At 43.1% G+C, this 27657-nt stretch overlaps 1 protein-coding gene across 5 annotated transcripts in view; it reads right to left on the bottom strand.

Annotated features, from left to right (window-relative positions):
- NMT2 (N-myristoyltransferase 2) overlaps window positions 1–27657 on the bottom strand; it is a 1198504-nt gene that overhangs the window by 123536 nt on the left and 1047311 nt on the right. For all 5 annotated transcript variants that reach the window (XM_044067506.1, XM_044067507.1, XM_044067510.1 and 2 more), the window contains 2 exons: window positions 3454–3624; window positions 1199–1307 (listed from right to left, as the gene is read on the bottom strand). In XM_044067506.1, the coding sequence (XP_043923441.1) occupies window positions 1199–1307; window positions 3454–3624 (280 nt within the window). The remainder of the gene's footprint in view (window positions 1–1198; window positions 1308–3453; window positions 3625–27657) is intronic.

The following is a 27657-nucleotide window of genomic DNA, read 5'->3' as shown; positions in this document are numbered from 1 at the left end:
GTGTGTGTATATATATATATATATATATATATATATATATATATATATATATATATCCTTGTTCAATTTTACAAACGTAGGTACTGCAATGTAAGAAAAAAAAAGGAATAGAACAAAAGTCTGGTTAAAAAGAGTATGAGAAAAGAAAAATTACTGTGCTTTTTCTCATTCTTGCATACAGGAATGACTTAAGTACGGCCATTAGCGTGATCTGCCAAGTTTTAAGAGAAAGGAAGTAAACGAAAAAATAATATTGAATATTATAAGACTTTTTTTCTAGCAAACAAATATATGTTTAGAAGAAATTTTGTATCTGGTCCGCATGTCTCCAGGAGACGATCTGAGACAGAGAAATGGCTAAGAGATAATGTTCTCTGAAAGCATTCATGTGTTTTTCCAGCTGGGGCAGCTATAAAGATACGACAAAACCAGACAGCAATTAGTAGAACCACAGGCTGCATTCTTAGCATGGATAACCTTTCTTTTAGGTCAACTGAAATCTGTCAGTTTGGAACATCTGTTCCAATCAGGAGGGTAAAACTTCAATAACTGAAGATGTACACAGTTTTGTGTGTTAATTTAACAGGTTTCAGGGGGTATCGGGGTGTGTGCATTTTTTTTTTTTTTTTGTGGGCTTTCAATACACAAAAAGTTTTATATGATGTCACATATGCACAAATGGGTATGACAAGGAGCTATATAAAAGATCAACTTACCAAACAATGTACGCATGTAACACAAGCTGGAACTAGACATTTAACAAAAAAGCTCGAATACATACAGTAGATATAAAAAGTGTACACACCCCAGTCAAAATGCCAGGTCTTTGCAATATAAAAAATGAGACCAGAATAAATCACTTCAAAACTCCTCCCACCCCCAATGTGACCTACAACCTGCACAATCCAACCGAAAAACAAACAAATCTCTTAGGGACAAAAAAATATGAAAAATAAAAAACATACAATAAGCTGGCTGCATAAGTGTGCACACCCTTAAACCAACACTTTGCCGAAGCACCCCTTGATTCAACACAGCACTTAGACCTCCTGGGTAGGAGTCTATCAGCATGGCACATGTTGACTTGGCAATATTTGCCCAATCTTCCTTGCAAAAGTGCTCCAAATCTACATACACACATTTACACACTTGGTAAATTCAAATCCCTGAAGAAATCCTCTATAATGGTATTACTTACATCTGGTATCTTGTAGAGTTTTAGTGTTCTTTGTAATGTCATATTTCGACTAAGATGGGAAAATTTAACCTCCACTAGCTTTCTAGGATTCAGTGACCGATGCCAGTATCTGTTAAACAGAAATAATTATTAATGTTATCATCCAAACATGTAATCAGGAACACAGCCAATGCTGACACGGACTAGGCACCTGCAGTTCTATGCTATACACCCAGTTTCTTCACACAGCTGCACAAGGAGCACTTTTTCAGCTTCTTCCTCTAGAGGAAAGAGTACTACACATGTACTGCAATCACACAGTTACAGATTGTTATTTGCTTACATGCATACATTATATATATATATATATATATATATATATATATATATATATATATTTTTTTTTTTTTTTTATGTTTCTAAGTAGCAATGTTTACAGAACAGATTGCAATAAATCATTTGATTAAACATTTTGATGTTACAACAATGCACAATCCTGTCCAAGGGAAATTTAAAACATTTAATGATGTTTATTTTAAACAGCTGTATTTTAATCGATATCAAACAGCAGATTGCAAGCACACATTCTACTTCAAAGAACTTTACAAAAAACTGCATTAAACCCACAACGGAGCAGTCAGAGACAGCATCTTACACATCTTGGATGAATCTCTACTGATAATCGATGGAATTTAAGCAACTGTAAAACCATATGTAAAACACAATGGGGAGGACATTTCTACAAGACAGCTTGCTCTTACACAGACAATACTACTGTGCTTTTTTTAAACACTGACATGCCTCCAGCTGTCAGCTGCTCTTTAGTGACCCCCTGCTACTACCTCCCCGAAGGTTGGGGAGCAAAGACAGAACTACTCAGTGAGACTGGAAATATCAAGTATGCGGTTTCTGCAGGGCTTTTCTTCCTAAGCCCTACCCCCTCAACTGATGTAGCTGTGTGTACTGTGAGGCTGGGCAGGAAAAGAGCCATGGCACAGCATATAAGGATGAGTCCACCTTATACCTTAGTGCAGCCCCATCTCAATGGCCATTCCCCATGCACAGCTTGATGATCTTTCCAAGTTCTAAGCCTCTACCCAAGGCTTAATAAGCTATCTGCAGCTACCACCAACTTTGAGCCATGTCATGAATGAAAATGTTCACTTTGACCAGACCACCTACAAGGTTAAAAAATATATTTTATATTAATTTAAATACTCACACAAATAACCCAAGATGAGTAAAACTCTGACTAGGCAACACAATGCATTGGCTTATGGCAAACTGAGGAAAGGATGGGTCCATGGCAAAGATGGACCAAGTCTTGCTTGCGACTCAGGTTCAAGTAGTGGGCACTGGCAAGGGGTTGAGGCTGCCTACCCCTCTGTGGAGGCCAGAGGCACTAACTTTAACAGACAGAACTGAGAGGAAACAGAAGCAGACTGTCCTTAGCAAAGTGTGTATACATTACATGTACACAACCCACAATAAAGTCAGTGCATGATGTGTATGCGCATTGGTAAGGGTGGGACAAATGACAGCGAAAAAAGGAAGTCTTCCTTACTATCACAGTGACACAGCAGATTAACACCTCTAGTACACCTCTATTTCATTGTGGAGACTAAAGGCGTGGATACATGGCTGATAGCTAATAGTAGAAGGCCAATAAATACAGATGTGGGGGGAAATAGGATGGTATCTTGTGGGATACAATAGGAAGACCCCTTTTAAGCCCAATCATTTTCAGCTTTGTTATAAATATTCTAATAGAATACCTAGAAGGAAATAATTTTCTGTATTACTTTTTGGTCTCTATCTCACCAACCTTCCATGTGAGCTTTAAGCTTTACTCTGATATAGGCCCAAAAACAGTGTCAGTTGCTCACTCCCACCATTCCCCAGCTGGCTGCTATAAACAAAATTCATGCCCATCCAGGGCATGTTCAGGGCTATGCCTGGAAGGAAATGTTTGCCTTTTCATTAATGACACAGATTTATATACAAGACTATTAAACAAAGGAAGGCGTAAGAAGAAATAACTTGTCATGACTGGAGGAATCGTCTAAAAATGCAAAATGATGAATCTAGAATAGCAGAAACTCAGGAAGACTGACAGAAGCAGCAACAAAAAGAAAAAAAAAAGACAAGGACCAAAGAATGGATGTTACGATTATTTATTCCGAAATCATAAAATATAAATGATTGCAACATAGTAATGCTTCATTCCATTGCATAAAGAGCTGAATATTAAAGTTACATAAAAGAATACATTATACCTGCAAGTAGAGACTGGTTTGGGAAGTACCACTCCTGCTGTATATACAGCCTGAAAAATACCCTCACGATTTACTCTCCTGGTGATTTCGCGAATTAAAACAGGAGCAACACGCTTCGATCGTAGCTTCTTGTGCACACAAAGGAAGTTGATTTCGACCATTTTCTTCTCACTGAAAGAAGATAAAGTTATATGTGTAAGAAGATTTTTTTCAGATATTTTGACTCAACATAAACGTAATGAATGTCCAGGCTTAATTTTCAACAATCCAGTCCAAAAATTTCAAGGTAGATATATTTAAAAATCTAAACAGAATTTGAGATAAAAGTATAAGCAGACATGAACCCTTGTGATGAGGGTTCAGTTGGTAGCGAGCTTTGGTAATGAACAAGCCAGCCAAGACAGATTGCAATACTAACTCATCCATCTTGGGGAAAAAATAAGGTCCTACGTCAGAAGCATCACTTGGCAGAAGGCTGTCCACTGGTCTGTCACTCACAAGTGAGTTACCTGGCAAAAGAGTCTCACACACTAAGGCACTGGAATGCAGAACTTTCATCTGCATATCCCCAGCATAAATAACATTGCAGTGTGCCAACTGGGCATTCCAAATAAAATTCCTCATGCCCATAGGACAATAAACACAAACTCCTTGACACTACCACCAGTCTGTTTATAGCTGACAGAAGGCTGGAAATGAACAAACAAGCCAAAAAGAGGGCAAACAAAGCTTGGGGATAAGGGTGGCAAGGATATGGAACCACAACAGTTAAAAAAAAAAAAAAAAAAAGTTGTGTACTTATAACGTTCCATGTTTGTAGTTTATCTCGCCTACATTCTTGCTGGATGGGTTCAATACTAAAGCTTGAGAGCTTTTACTAGCTTGAGGCTAGCCCCTATCCCATGGTGCCTCACAGCAATTCCCCAGATCTAGTTTGCAAAAAAGCAATAAATACCTATCAGGTAAGACCAGTATAAGAGCTGCATACATGCAGACAAAGGATTTTGAAAATATAATCCATGCCAGGTGGACAACAAAAGAGAACCAGGTCAGACAGCACCAGTATTAGTCCACCAGATCCCCCAGAAAACAGGAAGGGGGTTGGAGGGAGGGATGCAATAATGTAGGTGAGATGGACTACAAAAACATGGAACGTTATGGTAAGTACAGAACTTCTTTATGTTATGTAGTCCTATCTCACCGTAATTCTTGCTGGATGGGACAGCGTCCCTAGCACCTATATCCCGGGTGACTCAAGCAAAGAGACGCTTCAGCACAGTGGACCCAAAGGAAGACCTGTCCCGGGAGGCCAAATCCAATTTGTAATGAGTGACAAAAGTATGTGGTCTTGCCCAAGTAGCTGTTGCACAAATATCAATTGGGAGCCTAGATCTAAAGGCATGTGAAGTAAGTACAGCTCTAGTAGAATGACCTTTAACTTTGATGGGTAATTGTTTGCCAGCTTGTTGATAAGCAAATGATATGCAATCTGAAAGCCATTTTGAAAGAGTAACCTTAGAAATGGGCAAGCCTTTTTTTCTTGTCGGAAAAGGAAACAAAAAGTTGATCTGATTTTCTGAATTCATTAGTCCTATGTAAATAAAACCTGAGAATTCTGTGAAGATCTAACTGGTGTAGTCTATACTCAGATTTATTAGAGTGGTTTGGAAAAAACACAGGTAGCTCAATGGTAGTATTCAGATTGTGCTCTGAGCATACCTTGGGAAAAAAGGAAGTGTTTGTCCTGAGAGAGATTCTATCCTTGTGAAAAAAAATGTAAGGAGGTCGAATAGTTAGAGCTTGCAGTTCTGAGACTCTCCTAAGCAGATGTTATGGCTACTAAGAATAGTGTTTTCCATGACAACAATTTTAGGTCTGATGAAGAGGATGGCTCAAAGGGTGCAGACATCAAAGATGAGAGGACTAAGTTTAAGTCCCAGGGTTCTACTGGTTGTTTGGAGGCCTGAGAATAAAGTTTTACACAAGGAGTGCTACATGACTGGATTTCTCGTGAGGCCAAAATGGAAATTGGAAATTGGAAATGGCAGCTAACTGAACTCTAACTGCAGCAGCTGCTGCTCCTTCATGAAAAATTGATGCTAGGAAGGATAAGATAGATTTTATAGGAGCCATATATGGATCTAAGCCCGGGTTCGTAGCCCAAAACGAAAACCTTTTCCATTTGCTGGAGTATAGTTTCTGAGTGGAAGGTTTATGGGATGAAATTAGAATGTGTTTGACCGCAGTGGATAGGGGAATACACCTGGCTATATGTGGAACTGGAACTGGAGCAGCCATGCTATCAATTTGAGGGTGTGGATGGTGGGATGGAACAGCCCTGATTGATGAATCAGGAGATCGGTCCAGAATCCATGGTTCCTCCAAAAGGTAGGGCCACAGGAAAGGAAACCAAACTTGTCGAGGCCAGTAAGGAACAATGAGGATCAAAGAACTCCTCAACTGTCTTGCTTTCTGTATTACCTTTGGGATGAGTGGAAAAGGAGGAAAGGCATAAAGAAGTCCCGGTGGCCAATTATGGACTAGAGCATCCCTGGGTGACATCCCCGGATGGGGATTGAGGGCAAAGTAGCTGCTGCATTCGGTGTTTAGGTGAGTGGCAAATAGGTCGCAGCAATGCTGGCCCCATCTGTGAAAGAAAAGGATTCAGGGACCACTCGTCCCTAAACCTCAAAGGAAATCTGAACTGCTGCTGGTAGCATTTGCTGCAGGGGCAGAGGGGAAGGCTATTTCAAAGCAAACCATTTCTAAATGTATAAGCCATTGCATTCATTTCTGCTATAAGCACCATGGAAAACCTATCCCCCAGGGGATCAGACCTCACTCCACCAGGGCTGCATCTAACCTCTACAGCCTTTCTCAGAGGTGTCCCTACCAGGGACATCCTAGAAGCTGTTACCTGGAGTTCTGTACATACTTTCACCAAGCATTATCATTTGCCAATTTTCTCTAAATCCAGAGCTGGCTTTGCCACTGCAGTCTTGCAGGGCCTTATAGCTGGCCCTAATGCTATCTAAATTCCTCCTCCCAACCATAGCTTTGGGAATCTACCCAAATGTAATGACTGCAACAGTGTAACACGAAGAACATAGTACAGTTGTGTACACTTACCATAAATGTAGATGTTCCAGTGTATTCACTGTTGCAGACCTGGTTACCCTCCCTCCAGCCCCCTAACTTCTTTTGGCTATACCTCTACTTTCCTTTACTATGCTTAAAAGCCTTTTTGGTGTATTTGCTTTTTTTGTTGGAGATATATCTTTGTGCTTTTATATTTAATTGCTTCCCATTAGGGGGCACCTGACATCTGTGGCAAGAAAAACTGATGTAATGGCGTTGGCTGCATGTTTTATACCCCTGATGACCTGACGTCATGGAAGAAAGGACAGCAACTGACGCAGGACCCAAGACTTTGTTAATCAGGCCGACTGAGGGCTACCTGCAAGCAGATAACCTAAATGTAATGACTGCAACAGTGAAACAAGAACATCCACATTTTCCCTCCTGTATTACCCTTGGGACCCTAGACACGAGAGAGAAATGGACTCCAGTGGTAGATAAGGTTTTCCCTTTCCTGCTCGCACCTAGTCCAAGTCTCTTTCACTTGGGGTCCAAAAAGAGATGAGCCATCAAAGGGGACGTTAGTGAAGGAAGACTTGAAGGACTCTGCAAAATTACAACGATGCATCCACGAATGTCTCCTGAGGGATATTCCTGCTGCGGCTGCCCTACTTGCTCCATCTGCCGCGTACGAGATCAGCCTAATGGAGGAGTTAGCTATGGAAGTAAGGGTGGAGAGCTGCGCAGAAACCTTATCCATGGAACCCGGGACTACTGAACCCTGGAGGGTGTCTCCTAACTCCTTCAGGAGATCTCTCTGAAGACGAGTAACATGAGTAAGGTAATTCAGCGATCTTAGTGTAAAAGCAGCTGAAGAAAAAGTATGCTTCCCATACCTATCCATCGTCCTGGACTCCTTGTTAGGAGGATGGATATTAGAAGATGTCTCTGATAACTCCTCCTTGGTGGCCGCTGCTACCACCATAGAATCAACGGGAACTCCCTTGCTAAGAAAAGTCTTGTCCTCAAGTGCTGTCATGAACTTATTTGGCCTCCTCGGGACGGGCTCCACTGAAACTGGAGAAGTCCAGGCTTTCCGCGATATGACCCCCAAGAGTTGGTCATAAGGCGGTGTCACCCAGAAGGTGCAAGGTCGGGAACCAAAAGCCTCAAGATACACTGATTCATCCTCAGTAGGGTTAGAGGTCTTCCAATCACCCCGCTGTCTAAGGATTTCTAGGATGTCAGAAAAAGAGATCCTCAGAGGGGAATCTAGGGGACCCTTTTGATTCCTCTAAATCAGTGTCTGACATGACAGACTCAGTTGAGTCTACATGCTTCCTCTTACAGAGCCTCTTCCGAGGGAGCTCTCCAATGGGATAATCTGGGGAAGTCTCGGAAGAGGGGGCACCCTCCAATGGGGGCTACTTGGGCCTCTGACTCCCTATGCTGTGGGGGTGGCAGGGGGTAAGAGGCTGCTGCCTGCTGCTGGTGGGACACAGATTCCAATGGAATGGCTTTAGCAGAAGATAAAGCCTTCTCTATAGCTTCAAAAGCCTTCCCCTCTTGCTCCAAAGAAGACCTCCGCTCCGAGGGGATGGATGACTGACTCCTAGGAAGGGGGAACTGCTCTGAAGCAGAAGTGGGAGACGAGCCGAGGCTCTGAGAGGGAGGGTGGGCTCTGAGAGCCCAGGGTGACTGTCCCCCTTGGAGTTGACACGAGAGTGTCGGCTCCTAGATTCCCTTGGCTCCAGACTGAGCCATCGAGGATAGAGTAATTGGCTCCGAGGAAGCAGGTTGAATCCCCGGAGCCGACAGGTCCAAGACAGAAGAACCTGAAGTAATAGGCTCCAAGAGCGAAGCAGTCAGAGGAGGAATAGTTGCCAGTAAGGTGGTCGACTCCAAAACCTTTGGGTCCGGAGGGGCCAATTTTCTTGCCAGAGCTAGATCTGAAAGCAACCTCTTCATCACCCACTCAACGTCCTCATCAGACAGAGTCCTGGAGGATCTGGTGGAGACAGAAGGAGATCTCCTTCTCTCCAAGATAGGAGATCTCAAAGTGGGAGACACTACCTTGATTTCAGGTAAAATTTTCGGTACCGAAAGTTGCCTCTGAGCCAAGGAGACAGACAGCACCAAAATGGATGAAGCTGAGTCGGAACCGGAACTTCTTGGCGCCGACGCTTTAGTCGGCTCCAAAGCAGAGGCCAAAGATTTTCTCTTAGAGGATTTTGGAGCTGCCTGACCAAGTTTCAGCTGTTCCTGGAAGGAACTGGTCATGAGACCCCTATCAATGAGTTTACTCTCTCTTTTATTTAAAACTCTAGTGCTAAATGCGTGAGAAAACATGCAGGGTTTCTGCAAATGGGCTTCACCAAGGCAATACACGGAACTGGTGTGGCTGTCTGTGAGAGACATTTTCTGCGCACACCTATCACACTTTTGAAACCCTGAAGGGCGATTATCTTCATGCTCCCTATCCTCATCTTTAGACATTCCGACTATCAGGAATAGATAAGCTAGATAACAAGACTAAATACTAACTACAACAATAAAGAGAGGAAGAAAGAGGAGAACTTTTTTTTTTTTTTTTTTTTTTTTTTTATATAAACACTCACACAGGGAGGAAAGGCCCTCTAACTTAAACGGCACTACGGCCCTCTAACTTAAATGGGCCGTACAGTCCTATGGGGGGGGGGGATAGGGGTCAGAAACTTTCAAGAAAATAGTCACACAAGAGAAAAAAAAAAAAAAAAAAAATATATATATATATATATATATATATATATATATATATATATATTAAAATGGATAGAAAACATAGGAAAAATGACTAAATTTAGCAAATAAAGTTTTACTTAGCCAATGAGCCAGTGAGACACAACCTCGAAGCTTTCGCACCAAGCGAGATCTGGGGAATTGCCATGAAGCACCATGGGGATAGGGGCTAGCCTCGAGCCAGTAAAGGCTCTCGAGCTTTAGTATCAGCTGAGTCGGAGCCGAATATCAGCTCCAAACCCATCCAGCAAGAATTACGGCGAGATAGGACTAAATAACATCTACAGGTTCACTTTCAGCATTCTGAATTAAATATATTTGTTCCAAATAATAAAGCACTCTATAAATGAACTGCAGTGAACAAAGGGGAACCTGGGGAAATGAAAAAAGATGCAACTATACTTGAATCATGAATCAAAAAAGCCATATTTTTCAGACTTAAGAATCTTTACAGACCCCTGAATCTTTTCTGCATATTTGTAACTATTTTATAAAACAATCTTGGTACCTAGGCTGTAAGCAAATATTGGTGAAAATCATAGCTACTTCTGTGGGACTACATACACATAGAAATCATAAGTAGTAATCCAACAAAAAGCAGTGCAATAAGGTACAAAGCTATATACACTTAAGATAATCTAAGCCTACTTTCCTAGATATATGCAGGTTTGCTCTGAGCAGGGTTTCAGCCTGGTTTCGATATACTGAATACAGTGCAAGCTTCCCTGGTTCATGGAATAGGCTATTCCACATTGAAATTAAATTTTGGTATTTCATACGCATAGTTATTTTAATCTAGGCTAATTAAGGAATTATTAAATATGACTGACACAGATAAAAGCTCCATGAATGATATTCCTATGGAAATGCAAATCAGATTCTAGTAAATCGTCATGTGTAGGAGAAATTTTAAAAGATCTTCCTCAGTTTCCTTTATGTCTTCAGAAGATACAGGCACAGTTACAGAAGGGGATAATGAGGAGGTTTCTTAGCCTCCATTACCAGCAGAGCAGGACCCTACACAACACATATCAAGCACTTTCGTTGGAACTCCACCAGGGAACAACCAGAAGTGACAATAAATTTTGTGTACTTTCTACTTGATCATGGAGCTTTTTGATCTCTGGCAGTCATACTTCATTATTTGTTTGCTTGCTGTTCTGGGTTGTTTCGGTTCTTCATGCCCATGGATCCAAATAATGTGCCCCATAATTTCCATGAAGAGATGGTGGAGGGCTCAGAGAACCATGGAACAATACATTTTCCACCTGGAGGATTGCAGTAACAGGTCTGGTGAGGTATCCTCTAAATTCTGGGAAAGACATGTGAAAGAGGGAAACCAGGGAGTCGAATACCCCTTCTTCTTGGTGGGTGTGTCAGCGATGGCATCTACAGAGCTGTAAGATGTGTAGGAAGTTGGAATGTCTTCTTTTGAGAGAGAGACTAATGTACACTTCAATAGATTATGCCTATAAAGATATCTTGAACTTGATGTCACTCAGAGAGTCTTCAGGGCATTTAGAAGTCCGAGTACACCATTTGATTTGAATAATGAGGAGGACAGGGGTTTTAGGACCTGGTGAATAGATGCGGCACACCACTGTTCAACAGAATGGGTTAAAATCTTAATTGAAAGAGATCTGTTTAAACAAAAGAAAATGAAGCAGAACATTATGAATATGTGCTCGGATTTAAACACACAGTTGAGCCCTTCACACTGGATGCTGTCCTAACGGAAATTAATGAAAAACTTAAATCTTTTGAGACTGATTTAACTGACCGGAAGATACAAAAACTAAAACGTGACCTGCAGGATTATAGTAATGGAACAGTGTTTCTATGGAAATACAAATCAAATTCCAGTAAATCGTTATGTGTAGGGGGAAATTTTAAAATATCTTCCTCGGTTTCCTTTACATAAAGGATAGGCTACAGCATCGTCTGTTATTTGTAAGAACTCGGCTTGTAATTTGTCGGATGCTATTGTAGTGGGTCTTAAGTTTTTAAGATATTTTTTAATCTGGTCTGCAGAAATGGGCTGGAAGTGGAATAAGTTATTACTACTAGGTGATTTGCAGGCTTCTACAGAGGGGGGTTGTTAGAAATCGTTTGTTGGTTGAATAGAGCAATAATAGTGTTACAGTAAAGAATTTGTTAAATTGTGTTGCTGTGGTTTCTGATGTGTTTACAGAGGTAGGGGAGGGAGTTCTACTTTTACCTGCTGAGAGTACATTGTTTATGGCTGTCTAGAATTGAGGATTGTGCTGATGCTTTGTTTGTAGTTTATGGTAGTAATTAGTTTTGTCATGTCTTACTAGTTTTTTTAGCTTTATTCCTGAGCTCCTGGTGGATTTATTTAGTGGGACGCTGTCAAATATTTTAATTATATCTTTCTAAACATCCTCAATCTTCATGCCCCTCCTTGAACCATCAGGATCAAAGCTAACAGTGCACCTTGGCTAAGTAAGGAAACCAGATCCCTCCTTAAAGTCAGGGACAAAGCCTGGGTACACTGGCACAAAATTAAATCCTTAACCACTAAACAAACCTACTAGGAGCTCAGGAATAAAGCTAAAAAAATAGTAAAACTTGACAAAACGAATTACTACCATAAACTACAAAGTATCAGCACAATCCTCAAAAATTCTAAGCAGCTGTAAACAATATACTCTCGCCAGGTAAAAGTAGTACTCCCTCCCCTAACTCTGTAAACACATCAGAAACCATAGCAACATAATTTAACAAATTCTTTAGTAACATGATTCTTGCTCTATCCAACCAACAAAAGATTTCTAACCCCCCGTAGAAGCCTGCAAATCACCTAACAATAACAACTTATTCCACTTCCAGCCCATCTCTACAGACAAGATTTATTTTACATTTGTTGACCAAGAAAGTCCGACTGGATGCATGTCCATTTTCAGCACAGGCCTGGGAAGAAAATCTCCACAGATTAAATTTTAAGCAAAATATAAGGAGTATACAGAAGCCTTCAAATTTACATAAATAGTACCAAACTTAACATTGACTAGTTAACATAGCATTGAAGCTTAAAATGTAGCATATTTACATAGAATGAACTCATCTTTTACAGTTTTAGGATGAGATATTACATAATGTTGAACATTGTGAGTACAGGTACATTCTTTTGCTTGATACAGTTGAGTTGAGAGCCAGTTAGACATAGTAAGGAGTAGCAGGAGAAGAGACAGAGTTGGGTGATAGGATAAAAGGTTAAGTAAGAAAGCAGGAAAGCGTAAGTAACTAAGTATAAAGCAAGAGTAGCGGTGTAAAGAGTAAAGTAGAATTTATCAGATTTATAAGTGTCCTAGCAGTGATTTAGTGCCTCTATCTGTATGGTTACTGGCTAAGGAGCTAGAATTAGAGGTGAAACTGGGAGGAAGCTAGAAATTAAAACTTGCATTTTTTTGGTGATGAAGCAGAGTCAGAGAGCAGAGTTTTAGTGATAAAGCAGAGAAAGATTGGAAAATATCTTAAAAACTTAAGCTCACTACACTACCATCAGACAAATTACCAGCTGAGATCCTACAAATAGGATAGGCTACAGCATTGGCTGCTATTTCCATTCTCATTAATAGATCCCTGACTGAAGCCCTTGTACTTGAAATTTGGAAAATATCTCATATGATCCCTCTTCATAAAGGAATTCCACAGAACTGAAACTACCGCCCAATAGCTACCCTATCCCCTTTAGCCAAAATCCTTGAGGGATGTATACATACTCAACTCATGGACTATTTGCATATCTAAAAACTCCTATCAGCTACTCAACATGGCTTTCGTCACTTTCACAGTACCACCACAGCCCTAATGTCCTTCACTAATACAGTCAACAATCACAAAAATAATGGTAAACTTATTTCTGTGACCTTCCTCGACCTATCAAAAGCCTTTGACATGGTTAGACACAGTATACTCATCAAAACTCTCTCAGACATAGGCCTTAGTGACTCCTCCTTAGCCTGGTTTCAAAGTACTTAGCTGTCCGCCAACAAGCTGTATTGTGGCAGCACAAAATTTTCCCACTGCTTCCAGTTACTCGGTGTGCCGCAAGGCTCCATTTTACGCCTGCTACTTTTCTCTCTGTACACTAACCACCTCCATACTTCTACTCCTCTTGCAACTATTATTCAATATGCGGACAATTCCATACTAAACTGTGTAGCTTCTTCTCTACATGAACTCCAATAACTTACTCAACTATCCTTCCTATCAGTTGAAACATTTCTATCCAACTAATTATGAATCCTAGCAAAACAAAAAGTACAGTTGTGTACACTTACCATAAATGTAGATGTTCGAGTGTATTCACTGTTGCAGTCATCACACTTGGGTTATCTGCCTGTAGGTAGCCCTCAGTTGGCCCGAATACCAGAGTCTTGGGATTTATGCGTTGGATGCGGTCTCCTCTTCCATGAAGTCAGGGGTATAAAACATGCAGCCGACACCATTACATCAGTTTTTCTCACTCCAGATGTCAGGAGCCCCCAAAATAGGAAACAATTACATGGTGTGGAACACCTCCAGTAAAAAGTAAACACCATAGGCATAAGATATTGCCAAAAAGAGGATCTACAAAGAACATCTACATTTATGGTAAGTGAACACAATTGTACTATGTTCTTTGTGTTTCACTGTTGCAGTCATCACACTTGGGTTGATTCCCAAAGCTGAGGAAGGGTGGAAGCAGTCAAGTAATAGTAGGGCTGGCTAGCAGGCCTTGTAAGACTGCTGTGGCAAATCCAGCTCTGGATTTAGAAAAGACAGGTAAGTGGTAATGCATGGTGAAGGAGTGTACAGAAAGTACAGTTGTGTACACTTACGATAAATGTAGATGTTAGAGTGTATTCACTGTTGCAGTCATTACATTAGGGTAATCCTGCTGGCAGGTTGCCCTCAGTCGGCCTGAATTCCAAAGTCTTGGGTCCTGCGTCGGCTGTCGTCGCCCCTTCCCTAACGTCAGGTCGTCAGGGGTATAAACGAAGCAGCCAACGCCATTTTCTTTAGTTTTTCTTGCCCCAGATGTCAGGTGCCCCCAAAAAGGGTAGTCAAAATTTATATCTATATATAAAATAACATGCAGCAATATAAATGTTACCTTCATCCACCAGTAAATACACCACATAGGTTCCATCAGAAGAAAAAGGGGGGATGGCGGGTGGGTAACCTGGACTGCAACAGTGAATACACTTGAACATCTACATTTATGGTAAGTGTACACAACTGTACTATGTCCTTCGTGTTTCACTGTTGCAGTCATTACATTTGGGTAGATTCCCAAAGCTATGGTTGGGAGGCTGGAGCTAAACAGCATTAGGAGTGGCAATGAGACCCTGCAGAACTGCAGTGGCAAAGCCTGCCCTGGATTTAGAGTAGAGTGGCAGATGACAGTGCTTTATAAAGGTGTGCACTGAACTCCAAGTAGCTGCCTCTAAAATGCCCTTGGTTGGTACTACTCTGAGAAAGGCTGCTGAAGTGGATGCAGCTCTGGTAGAATGTGGCCTAATGCCCTTAGGCACTGGCTTTCCATGGTATAAGAAGCAGAAACGAATGCGGTGGCCTATCTATTTTGAAACAGTCTGTTTTGAGATCGCCTTTCCTTGTGATCCCGCAGCATATGTCACTAATAATTGCTCTGTTTTTCTGAAAACTTTGGTTCTGTCCAAGTAGAATTTAAGCTGTCTGTGTACGTCTAAAGAATGCAGAATTCTTTCCCCCTTGTTCTGTGGATTTGGATAAAAAAGTTGGCAGATGAATGAAGAGCCACACTGGATACCACTTTAGGTATAAATGTTGGGTTTGTCCTCAGGGAGACCCTGTCTGGATAAAAAATTATAAAAGGTTCCACAGCCATGAGTGCCTGTAGCTCTGAAACTCATCTTGCAGAAGATATTGCTAGGAGCAGAACTGTTTTCCAAGATAAAAACTTTAAATCAGCAGCAGCCGCTGGCTCAAAAGGAGGCAGGGTGAGTTTTTCCAAGACATAGTTGAGGTCCCATGCAGGCATTGGTGATCTACTTGGAGGCCTTAAATTTTTGGCTCCTCTGAGGTACTGTCTTAATAAGGGATGAGAAAAGATTGGTGGCTCTGCATTGTAATGAGCTGAAATGGCAGAGGCATGAATTTTAATAGATGAGAAAGATAGGCCTTTGTCCAGCATCTCAGTATTGTAAAATCTGAGGAATATTTGGCACAGCTGTATCTGTTCCTTGTGCCTGGTTCCAAGCACAGAATCTCCTCCATTTTCCAGCATAAGATTTTCTAGTACTAGGCCTTCTGGCGTCCAAAATGACATCCATCACAGCTTTGCTGAGAGGTGTGTTTTGTACAACTACATTATCTACCATGCTGCCAGGTTTAAAGTCCTGAGCTGGCTGTGCAGGATCTGATTGCTTTGCTGGGACAGTAGATGCAGTACGTGAGGTAGGGTCCAAGATGGGCATTGAGACAAGCTCCTTAATATCGGGTACCAATGTTGGCGGGGCCAGTCTGGTGCAATCAGGATCATCTTTGGCTTCTCCTGTCTGACCTTTAGGAGTACGTTGGGGAGGAGAGGCAGAGGGGGGAAAGGCATACACTGATAGGTTTCTCCAGCTGAAGGACAGAGCGTCCACTTTCCATGCTTGTCTGTGATAAATCCTTGCACAGAATCTTTGTAGTTGGTAGTTGTGAGGGGAGGCAAATAGATCTATGTCCAGGCATCCGCATTTCCTTGTTATCATGCTGAAGACTTGTGGATCCAGCTGTCATTCGTGGGGATCCATGAGGTTTCTGCTTAGTTCGTCTGCCAGGTATTTTTCCTTCCTGGCAGGAATTGTGCCTGCAGATATACTTGGTAAGTCAATGCTGTGTCTGAAAAAGTCATGGCTAGTCTGCAAAGGGGGTAAAGAATGTGTGCCCCCCTGCTTGTTTATATACCACATGACCGTGGTGTTGTCTGTCTTTATCAGTATTTGTCCTGGTTGAAGTAGGTCCTTGAAGGCTGTCAGGGCATTTTGAACAGCTAGCATCTCTTTCTGATTGATATGTAGATAAATTTGATTTGAGGTCCATGTTCCCTGAATGCATCTTCCTGCCATGTGGGCCCCCAAGGCATAATCTGATGCATCCGTTGTTAGTGTCTGCCTGGCTGGGGTTAATGTGAATGGCTGTCCCATTTTTTGTTGACAAGCCTTTGCCCACCATCAAAACTCCTGTTGCAGGCAGGGAATATGAGTAAAAAGAAGTTATGTACCTACCATAACGTTCCATGTTAGTTGTCTTCATCTCGCCTTCTTTCTTGCTGGTTGGGATCGGAGCCGAGGACTCGGACATCTTCTATAGCTCGAGAGCTGTTTATTGGCTCAAGGCTACCCCTTATCCCATGATGCCTAGCACTAGCTGCCCAGATCTTGTTTGTAATAGCTAACCCCAGACATAGCCAGGGAATCAACCTGTCCAAACAAACAGGTTGAGCATACCTGTCATACTCTCTCAGTCAGTAGAGGAAACAAACCAGAGAACACTCAGCCAGTGAAACCAAAAATCCTCTCGATCCAATAGAGCATGGGGACGGAGGGTGGGACGCAAGAAAGAAGGCGAGATGAAGACAACTAACATGGAACGTTATGGTAGGTACATAACTCCTTTATGTTACGTTGTCCATCTCGCCTTCGTTCTTGCTGGTTGTGACAGCGTCCCTAGCACCTACAATCCTGGGCGGTTCATTGGAACAGACTCTTCAGAACAGTGGAACCAAAGTCAGCTTTGCTCCTGGAGACCATATCTAGCTTGTAATGAGAAATAAAGGTATGAGGATTTGCCCACGTAGCACCTGCACAGACAGAATCCATGGGCAACCTAGACTGGAAGGCTACAGAGGTGGCCAAAGCCCTAGCAGAATGACCTTTTGGTTTGATAGGCAACTCTTTGTTTCTCAATTGATAAATAAAAGTAATAATGTGAGACAACCACTTGGATAAGGTCACTTTGAAAACTGGGAGACCTTGTTTGCCTAGAGTGTAGGAAAGGAATAGTTTGTCCGACTTCCTTATATCCTTTGTCCTATGCAAGTAAAAACACAATTGTCTATGAACGTCCAATTGGTGTAATTTGTATTCTGCCTTGTTGGTGTGGTTAGGGAAAAACACAGGAAGGTCTATATATTGGTTTAAATTATTTTCTGGGCAGACTTTCAGAAGGAACGAGGGATTAGTCCTCAGAGCAACCCTGTCCTTATGAAAAACCAAGAATGGAGGATGAACACACAGTGCCTGAAGTTCAGAGACGCATCTGGCTGAAGTAATAGCTACCAGAAAAAGTGTTTTCCAAGATAGGAACTTAATGGAGCAGGACGCTGTAGGTTTAAAGGGGGCATAATTAAGGAGGTTAGTACCAAATTAAGGTCCCAAGGAGGAGGTGGAGCTCTCACTGGACTTCTAAGGAGAGCAGTCCCTCTTAAAAAGGCTTTACAGAGCTTATGAGACATAATGTTTGAAATTAGACAACCCAACATGAAAGTTAGAAATGGCTGCCAATTAAACCCTGATTGTAGCAGAAGCGGACCCAGAATGAAAAAGTTGTGCTAGGAACTCCAAAATTTCATGGACTGGGGCTGAAAAAGGATCTACGTTCCTAGCCTCTGCCCAACAAGAAAAACATTTTCATTTGCTAGCATAAGTCTTTCTAGTTGTGGACTTGTGAGAGGAGACAATAATCTCATGCACGGCAGGGGAAATGCTGGGAAGCCTGGCTAAGGTTGGAAGTGGAGCAACCAAACTGTGAGCTGGAGTGTTTGGAGGGATTGATGCAGCCCGCCTGATTGATGAATCAGTAGGTCTGTAATCGGATCCAGAGTCCAGGGCTGATCGAGAAGGTAATGGTGCACGAATGGAAGCCATATCTGTAGAGGCCAGTAGGGGGCAATGAGGATCATTTTGCAACCCAACGATATTGCTTTCTGTACGAGTTTCGGTATCAGGGGAAACGGAGGGAAGGCATAAAGAAGTCCCTGAGGCCAATCGTGGACTAGAGCGACTCTGGGTGTCTGACCTGGAAGCGGAAGAAGGGAGAAGTAGTTGCTGCATTTGCTGTTGAAGGGGGTGGCAAAATGATTGCAGCAAGGCTGTCCCCATTTGCAGAAGATCAGATCCGCAACTACCTGATTCAGAAACCACTCATGAGGCATGAGAATAGCTCTGCTGAGCCTGTCTGCTATGACATTGGACCTCCCAGGGATGTGCGTCGCAATCAAAAATCGTTGGGAAGAAATCACCCACTGCCAGAGTCCAAGTGCTTCTCGACATAGGGGGCAGGACTTGGTTCTGTCCTGCTTGTTGATGTACCAGACCACTGACATGTTGTCCATTTGAATTGCAATGGTCCCAGAAGGGACAGAGTCTTGAAGAGCTTGCAAAGCTAGGAGCACGACTCTCATTTCTAGGATGTTTATATGCAGGTGGTACTCGTGAGGCTGCCAAGTGCCTTGGACTGTCCTGCCCCGATAATGCCCCCCCCCCCCTTATCAGGGAGGCGTCCATGGTCACCATGGCAACCGGAGGGGGCTGAATGAAGGGTCTGCCCTGAGTCACTAGTGGGGAGACCATCCACCAGGAAAGGTGCCTTTTGCATGCTTCTGTAATCATGATCATGTGAGACATGGGCAGCTGTTGGAAACACTGTGTGAACAGAAGCCACTGAAGGATCCTCATGTGAAAGCGGGCCAGTGGGATTAGAAGAATTGCTGCTGCCATGGAACCCAGAGTTTGAAGGACGAACCTGACTTGGATCCTTTTGCTCTGCATTAGAATTTGTACTTGCTGGCAAATTGTAGACACCCCTTTCTGGCGGTAGCCTTGTGGACATGTTCTTTGTGTCTAAGTCTGCTCCTATATGATAGATTGACAGGAAAACAAGGCAGATTTTTCGAAGTTTATTGTAATGCCTAGCTGGGAGCAGATTGTGATAGTGTAGTCCCTGGCTTGCAGAAGTTGATGCTTGGTAGTAGCAGTGAGGAGCCAGTCGTCTAGATATGGAAACACCTGGAATCCTCAACGTCTCAGGTGAGCCGTGACCACTGCCATACATTTGGTGAACACCCTGGGGGCTGTGGGGAGACCAAAGGGAAGAGCTCTGAACTGGTAATGACTGGCTCCCAGCCGGAAGCGAAGGAATCTCCTGGAGCGCCTGTCCATTTTGATGTGGTAGTATGCATCCTGAAGATCTATGGAGCACATCCAATTGTCTTGATCCAGAAAGGGTAGAATGGACTGTAGCATGACCATCCGAAACTTTGTTCTTTGAACAGACTTGTTTAGTCTGCTGAGATCCAGAATCGGTCTCCAGTCCCTTGTCTTTTTTGGTCCCAAAAAGAACCTTGAGTAAGTTCCGGATCCATGTTGGTCTGCTGGGACTTCTCCAAGCTCAAAGGAGTCGGAGGAGGACCATCGATAGAAGTGGATGGAGCAGACACCTGTTGAGGAAGGCTGGACAACATCTTGGCAAGTGCCTGCGACTTTAGCAACCCTACTGACCACTCTCTCCACATCATGATCCGGGAGCCTAGAGGATCGAGAGGAGTGAGAAGATCTGTGACTGCACTCATTTTGCAGCATGGGAGACCGAAGAGCCGAATGTATCGATTCCAGAGAAGGGGACCTCAGCCTCTTGTGGCTCCGTGAAGGCTCCAAAGTTTCTGATGGAGCCGACAGAGAGACAGTCTTATCGGTTCCAGCCGGAACCGAAGTAGCAGGTAGAGAGTGAACCAAACATGGCTCCGAACTTGGAGCTGACGATTTGGTAGATTTAGGGGATTTCACAGGCTGAGTCTTCGCCGGTGAATCCTGGGGCTTTAAAAGGCCCCTAAGAATAAGCTTATTCTTACACTCCTGCAGATAGAACAAGAGTCCTGCAGGTGCACAGCGCCTAAACAATAGACGCAAGAAGTGTGCCCATCTGTCAGCGACATTTTCTGACAGCATGAGTCACACTTCTTGAACCCAGACACCTTGGATTCTTTGGACATCCTGTAACAAAAAATACAACAATAGCTACTAATCAAAATACAGACTAAAGGGAAAAAACACAGTACACTACAGACTAAAGCTAAAGTTTTTTTTTTTTTTTTAGTAGGAAAGCCTCTAACTCGAACAGCTAGCCTATAAAGAAGATAGAAGGAAAGCCTCTAACTTAACGGCTAACCTGACAGGAATAAGGAGGGGGAGGGGGAGAACTCTCTAAATTAAACGAGTTCTAAAGGGACGGGAAGGAAGCTACAAATGCACACTTAGCTAACACAACAAATATAAGACTAAAAACTAACAAAAACCCTAGGAAAAAGACTATTTCTAGTAAAAAAGTTCTATAAAGAAACTTTATACGAGCCTGAGCCAGAAAAACGACACCTCGCAGCTGGAGCGGCAAACGAGATCTGGGTAGCTAGCGCTAGGCATCATGGGATAAGGGGTAGCCTCGAGCCAGTAAACAGCTCTCGATCTATAGAAGATGGCCAAGTTGGAGCAGAGGATCGGCTCTGATCCCAACCAGCAAGAACGAAGGCGGGATAGACAACTTAACATTTATAGTTTCCAGGCTGTGGCAATGTTGAGTCCAAACACTTTTTAGGTACCACTGAAGTTTCCTCATATGCAGTCTTGCATATGGAATTAGTAGGATGCAGGATGACATGAAACCCAAAGCCTGCAGAATTTTTCTTGCAGATAACTGGGCCTTTGTTGCTAACAGTTTGAAGTAGGTAGTCAGTTGTCTTTGTCTGGCGTGAGATAAGTCATCTGGGCAGTTGTATTTAAGCTTGCACCCAGGAATATTATTTCCTGAGAGGGTACTAGTTTTGATTTCTTTTCGTTGACTGTGTACCCTGGGCATGTTAGAAGTTTTTTCATAAAAGCCAGATGCTGTAGAAGAATGTTCTTGTTCTCTGCTTGAATTAGACAGTCGTCCAAGTAAGGATATATTTGTATTCCTCTTTGTCTGCAGAATGCAATTTACTGGTGCCAGTCACTTTGTAAAGACCTTGGGCGCAGTAGATAAGCCAAAGGGCAGTGCAGAGAATTGGTAATGCATTGAGCCAGCCTTGAATCTGAGGTATCTTCTGCATATTTGTCTGATTGGGGCATGCAGGTATGCCTCTTTTAGGTCTAAAGCTACAAGCCAAGCGTTCTTGCCCAGCATGGATAGTAGCTGCTGCAAAGTCAACATTTTGAATTTTGGTATATCCCAGAATGTATTCAGAATCGATAGGTCCAGTATTGGCCTCCAGGCGTTGTCCTTTTTGGGTACCAAGAACAGTCTTGAGTAAAATCCTTGTCCCCGCTCTTGCTCTGGCACTTGTTGAATGGCCCTCATGTCGATGAGGGATGAGACTTGTGCCTCTTGCCCATTGATTTTTTGGCAGATCAGGCCAGCCATTTGTCTTTGGCAGGGTATGGAAATGGAACTTGTAGCCTTGTGACACGATATTTAGTAACCACTTGTCCTGGGTTATAATGTGCCAATTTTGAGAAAAAAGTGCTACTTTTCCCCCTAAGGGTGCTGCCAGGAAATAAGTGCTTGGTGCAGGCACGGGGAAGTCACTGGGACTGTTTCCTGTAAGGTTGTGATTTGTCTTCTCCACTTTTGGAGGTAGAAGCACCCCATTGCTTTGACCTGTATGGACCTTGAGCCTGGGATCTGCCTCTAGGGCGTCTGGGTCTACCCCTTTGAGGTCTGTCTGACACTGGAAAGGACCAATTCTTTGTTGGCCAGTGTCTATTAAACCTAAGTGGCTGTACTTGTAAGAAATCTTTGACCGTTTGCATAGATTTAGCCTTGTCCTCCATTTTCTTTAACACCTCTTCTGCCTTAACACCAAACAACGAATCATGCTGTAAAGGTGCATCTAATAATTTAACTTTAACGTGATCAGGCAGATTTTGTTCCTTTAACCAAGCATGCCTCCTAATTACAGAACCAGTAACTGCGGCCCTGCAGGAGGCCTCTAAAGAATCAAAACCACATTGCAAAGTATGCTTTCCAACTTGTTCAGCTGCATGCAATATATCCTGCATTTCCTTGTTTTCTGCACATTCAGAATTTAACATTTTCTGTTTAAGCAATGCCATGACATGTTGCTAATATCTGAGCATATGAAACTGACAGTTTAAGGCCCTTATAGCCAAGGTAGCAGATGTGTAAATTTTTTCCCCCCATCTATCCAGTGCCCTAGAATCCCTATCAGAAGGGGTAGGGTTTTTTGCAGCAGAAGCCTTAACACCCTTGGGGCCCTGAGAAATAGTTTCTGGGTCTGCAGCAGAGTTTTTAAAAAGGAATTTGTGAGAGTCAGGAACCCTGTAATATCTGTCAGGCTTAACAGGAGCTGGAGGTAAGGAGTCAGGGGTAAGGCTCGACTCCGAAAACACATCATCTACAATGTGTAACACGGGAGGGATGGCTAGTGGCTTGTGCTGAGATAGTAACAGGAAATCCCTGAGCCTCTTTTTAGACTCTGAAAAATCTTGGCTCTCCCAGTGGAAATGCTCCCTCATGGTATGTAAGGTTTCCCCAAAAGAATAATCCTCAGGAGGAGAAGCTGAAGGTATGGATTATTCAGCATCAGAATCCTCATAGTGGGGAAAAGAATATTCCTGATCAGAAGAGGAATCAGAAGAAATGGAAACCTGATCTGAAGATTCATAGTCTGTCTCTTGCCTAGGCTCTTATCAGGAGGGGGATGGGAACCCCTGATCAAGGTAATCAAGTCTTCGGACATTTTGAGCATCTGTTTTTTTGGGCATGGAGGCCTGTCCACGGAGGCCTGTCCACGTGGTTCTTGAAGTTGCTTCTTTGCCTTTGAAGGTGCTTTAGTCTTTACCTTTGAAATCGGTTAAATGTATAGGTGTTTGGGTCTGAATACACCCTCAGAAGCCGGTGCCTGCTCAGTGGCTCCAGACCCATCTGAAGGATTAATGTCCGAGGCTCCAATACTTTGAGTTTCCAGCGGCATGGGAGTCGGTAACAGCCTGCGACTCTAAAGTAGCGGTCGTCAGGGGCTGCAAAAGCTCCTCACTGAGAACCAGCAAGCCGGCGACTGGCTTAGGAGAAGCTTTGTCGTCAGTTTTGGGTCTCGGCTGTCTTTTTCTTTTTCTTTGCGTTTTTTGTGAACTCCGGTAGTCGGATGGCTTTCCGACGACATTTCTGGATAATTAAATCTGTGTCCAAAGCAGTTTAAAGCATAATCATACCGACGCTTAATAGTGTGTTGGTTAAATCTAGCACAAAACCGACAACCCAGAAAATTATGATCAGGGCCTAGGCAAGGAATACAGTAAGAATGAAAGTCCTTATGAGGTATTTGCTTCCCACAAGAAATACAATTATTAACTTATTCTGACATCGGTTCTGGAGCAAGAAAAAAAAGTTTCCCCAACGGGGTACTTAGCTTTACAGAAGACTTTGGATCTGAAATTCGAACTCGAAAATCTCAGGAGTCTGCCGATCGGGACTTGCGAACTGCTTCTGCTTCGGGCACCGCGCGGCAAGAAAGACTGGAGAAAATGGCGTCGGCTGCTTCTTTTATACCCCTGACGACAGCCGACGCAGGACCCAAGACTTTGGAATTCAGGCCGACTGAGGGCAACCTGCCAGCAGGATTACCCTAATGTAATGACTGCAACAGTGAAACACGAAGAACATCTCCAGGTTGCAGCTTCCAGGATGTCCCTGGTAGGGTCTCCCCTGAGAAATGCTGTAGAGGTTGAGGTAACCCTAGTGGAATGAGTTCTGATCCCCTGTGGGGTAGGTTTTCCATGGTGTTTGCAGCAGAAATGGATGCAGTATGCTAGCCATTTGGAAGTGGTTTGCTTTGAAATGGCCTTGCCCTCTGCCCTTGTAGCAAGGCTGACTAGCAGCTGGTCAGATTTTCTGAAAGGCTTAGTCCTGTCAAGGTAGAACCTGAGTTGTCTGTGTACATCCAAAGAGTGCAGGATCCTTTCCCCTTTATTCTGAGGATAAGGGAAAAAGGTTGGTAAATGGATGGATTGGTTTAGAGCCACACTGGATATCACCTTGGACATAAAAGATGGGTTAGTCCTGTGGGAAACCCTGTCAGCATGGAAAATAATGAAGGGTTCCACAGCCATTAGTGCCTGTAACTCACTCTTCTTGCTGAAGTGATGGCTAGAAGTAATGCTGTTTTCCAAGAGAGGAATTTTAACTGTGCTGTAGCAGCAGGCACAAAAGGGAGAAGCGTGAGCTTCTCTAGTACAAAGTTAAGGTCCCAGGCAGGGGTGGGAGCTCTACTCGGGGGTCTTAAATTATTAGTTCCTCTTAGGAATTGCTTGACCAGAGGTTGAAAAAAGAGAGGTGGCTCAGTATAACAAGCTGAGATGGTAGAGGCATAAATCTTAACAGAAGAGAAGGATAGGCCTTTGTGGAGCAGTTCTGCTAGGTAATCCAGGATTTGAGGTAAGGTGGCTGTGTCCTTTCCTTGCGAATGGCTCCAAGAACAGTATCTTTTCCATTTTTCTGAATAGGATTTCCTAGTACTAGGCCTTCTGGCCTCAAGGATGATGTCCAGCACCTGTTTGCCGAGGGTTGCTGGTGGTGTATTCATGGAATAAGCCAGGCTGCAAGGTTCAGGGCTTGCAACTGAGGATGCAAAATCTGTCCCTCCTGCTGGGACAGAAGGGAGGTGGGTCTGATGTAGGTGCCAGGGTGGCACTGCTGCCAAACGGCGTAGCAGTGGGTACCACAGCTGGTGGGGCCAGTCCGGTGGAATAATGATGGTCTTTGGTTTGTCCTGTTTGATCTTGAGTAGTACTTTTGAGAGGAGGGGCATAGGGGGAAAGGCATAAAAAAGGAGAGGTTTTCCCATGTAAAGGATAGGGTATGCACTTTATTTTCCATGTTTGGCTGTGGGGATTTCTGGTGCAAAATCTGCTCAATTGATGGTTTTAGGGGGAGGCAAAGAGGTCCACCTCTGGTGTCCCACACCTGTGGATTAGAAGCTTGAATGAGTTGGGTTCCAGTTTCCACTTGTGTGGGTCCGGTAGATTTCTGCTTAAGTCGTCTGCCAGTGAATTTTGTTTGCCTGGCAGGAAATGAGCTTGCAGGTGCACTTGGTTGCTCAAGGCTGTGTTCCACAGGGGCATGGCTAACCTGCAGAGTGAGTAGGAATGAGTTCCCCCCTGCTTACTTATGTACCACACAACTGTGTTGTTGTCTGTCTTTATCAAGAGTTGTCCTGGAAGGATAACGTATTTGAAGGCTGTCAGAGCATTCTGTACAACTAACATTTCCTTCTGATTGATATGTAGGTGAATTTGTCCTGGGCTCCATTTGCCTTGAATGCATTTGCCAGCCATGCGAGCCCCCCATGCATAGTCTGATGTGTCTGTTGTCAGGGTTTGGGCGGCGAGGGATTGAGTTAAAGGGAGTCCCTTGTTGTGGTTGCAAGCCTCTGCCCACCAAAGGAACTCTGCCCTTAGACAAGGAATGATGGGAATAATTGTTTACAGGACCTGAGAATGTTGGCACCAGACACTTTTTAAGTACCACTGAAGTTTCCTCATATGCAGTCTTGCATATGGAATTAGCAGAATGCATGAGGCCATGAACCCTAGGGCTTGCAGTATTTTTCTTGCAGATAGCTGGGTTCTGGTGGCCATTAGTTTGAAGTAGTTTTTCAAATAAACCTGCTTTTCTGGAGTAAGGAATGCCATCTGGGAAGTTGTGTTCAAGCTTACTTCCAGGAATACAATCTTTTGGCTGAGCACCAGATGTGATTTCTTTTCATTGATGGTGTACCCCAGAGGAGTTAAAAGTCTCTTTACAAATGCCAGGTGCTAAAGTAGCAATTCCTGTCCGCCTGAATCAGACAATCATCCAAGTATGGACAAATTTGAATTTTTCTCTGCCTGCTGTATGCAATGGCTGGAGCCAGGCACTTTGTGAATACCCTGGGCACAGTAGATAAGCTAAAAGGAAGTGTAGAGAAAATACAGTTGTGTCCACTTACCATAAATGTAGATGTTAGAGTTTATTCACTGCTGCAATCATTACATTTGGGGTAATCTGCTGGCAGGTTGCCCTCAGTTGGTCTGAATTCGAAAGTCTTGGGTCCTGCGTTGGTTGCTGTCTTCTCTTCCATGATGTCAGGTCATCAGGGGTATAAAACATGTAGCCGACGCCATTTTCTTTAGTTTTTCTTGCCCCCGATGTCAGGTAGAATATTCTAAATATATATATATATATATATATATATATATATATATATATATATACATAAATTGATCAATATAAACTTTACCTTCATCTACAAGGAAATACACCACATAGGTTGTAGAAAAAAGAGAAGGAAAGAAAAACTGTAGAATGACAGGGGGATGGAGGGAGGGTAACCTGGACTGCAACAGTGAATACACTCGAACATCTACATTTATGGTAAGTATACACAACTGTACTATGTTCTTCGTATTTCACTGTTGCAGTCATTACATTTGGGTAGAATCCCAAAGCTATGGTTGGGAGGCTGGAGCTAAACAGCATTAGGTGAGGCTATAAGGCCCTGCAGCACTGCAGTGGCAAAGCTTGCCCTGGACTTAGAGTAGAGTGGCAAATGGTAATGCTTTGTAAAGGTGTGAACAGAACTCCAAGTAGCAGCCTCTAGGATGTCCTTGGTTGGTACTCCTCTTAGAAAGGCTGCTGAAGTAGCTACAGCCCTGGTGGAGTGAGACTTAATGCCCTTGGGCACAAATTTGCCATGGTGTAAGTAGCAGAAATGGATGCAATGGCTTATCCACTTTGAAACTGTCTGCTTTGAAATAGCCTTTCCTTCTGATCCTGCAGCATATGACACTAGTAATTGCTCAGTTTTATTTAGAGCTTTAATCCTGCTTAAGTAGAATCTTAGCTGTCTGTGTACGTCCAAGGAATGCCAAATTCTCTCTCCTTTGTTCTGCGGATTTGGATAAAAAGTTGGCAGATGAATTATTTGGTTAAGAGCCACACTGGAAACTACCTTAGGCATAAAAGTGGGATTTGTCCTCAGAGACACCCTGTCTGGGTAAAATATGATAAAAGGCTCTACAGCCATGAGGGCCTGTAGCTCTGAAACTCTTCTTGCTAAAGTAATTGCTAGTAGCACAGCTATCTTCTATGATAAGAACTTTATATCAACGGTAGTATCTGGTTCAAATGGAGGCAGGGTGAGCTTTTCCAACACATAATTGAGGTCCCATGCAGGTAATGGTGATCTTCTAGGAGGCCTTAGATTTTTGGCACCTCTAAGATACTGCTTTAGTAAAGGATGAGAAAAGATTGGTGGCTCTGTATTGTAATGAACCGAAATGGCAG

The sequence above is a fragment of the Protopterus annectens genome, chromosome 3.part1 (genome assembly GCF_019279795.1).
Source record: "Protopterus annectens isolate FY-2018-M chromosome 3.part1, PAN1.0, whole genome shotgun sequence".
Taxonomy (NCBI): Eukaryota; Metazoa; Chordata; order Ceratodontiformes; family Protopteridae; genus Protopterus; species Protopterus annectens.
This window is presented reverse-complemented; position numbering and strand designations above follow the sequence as displayed.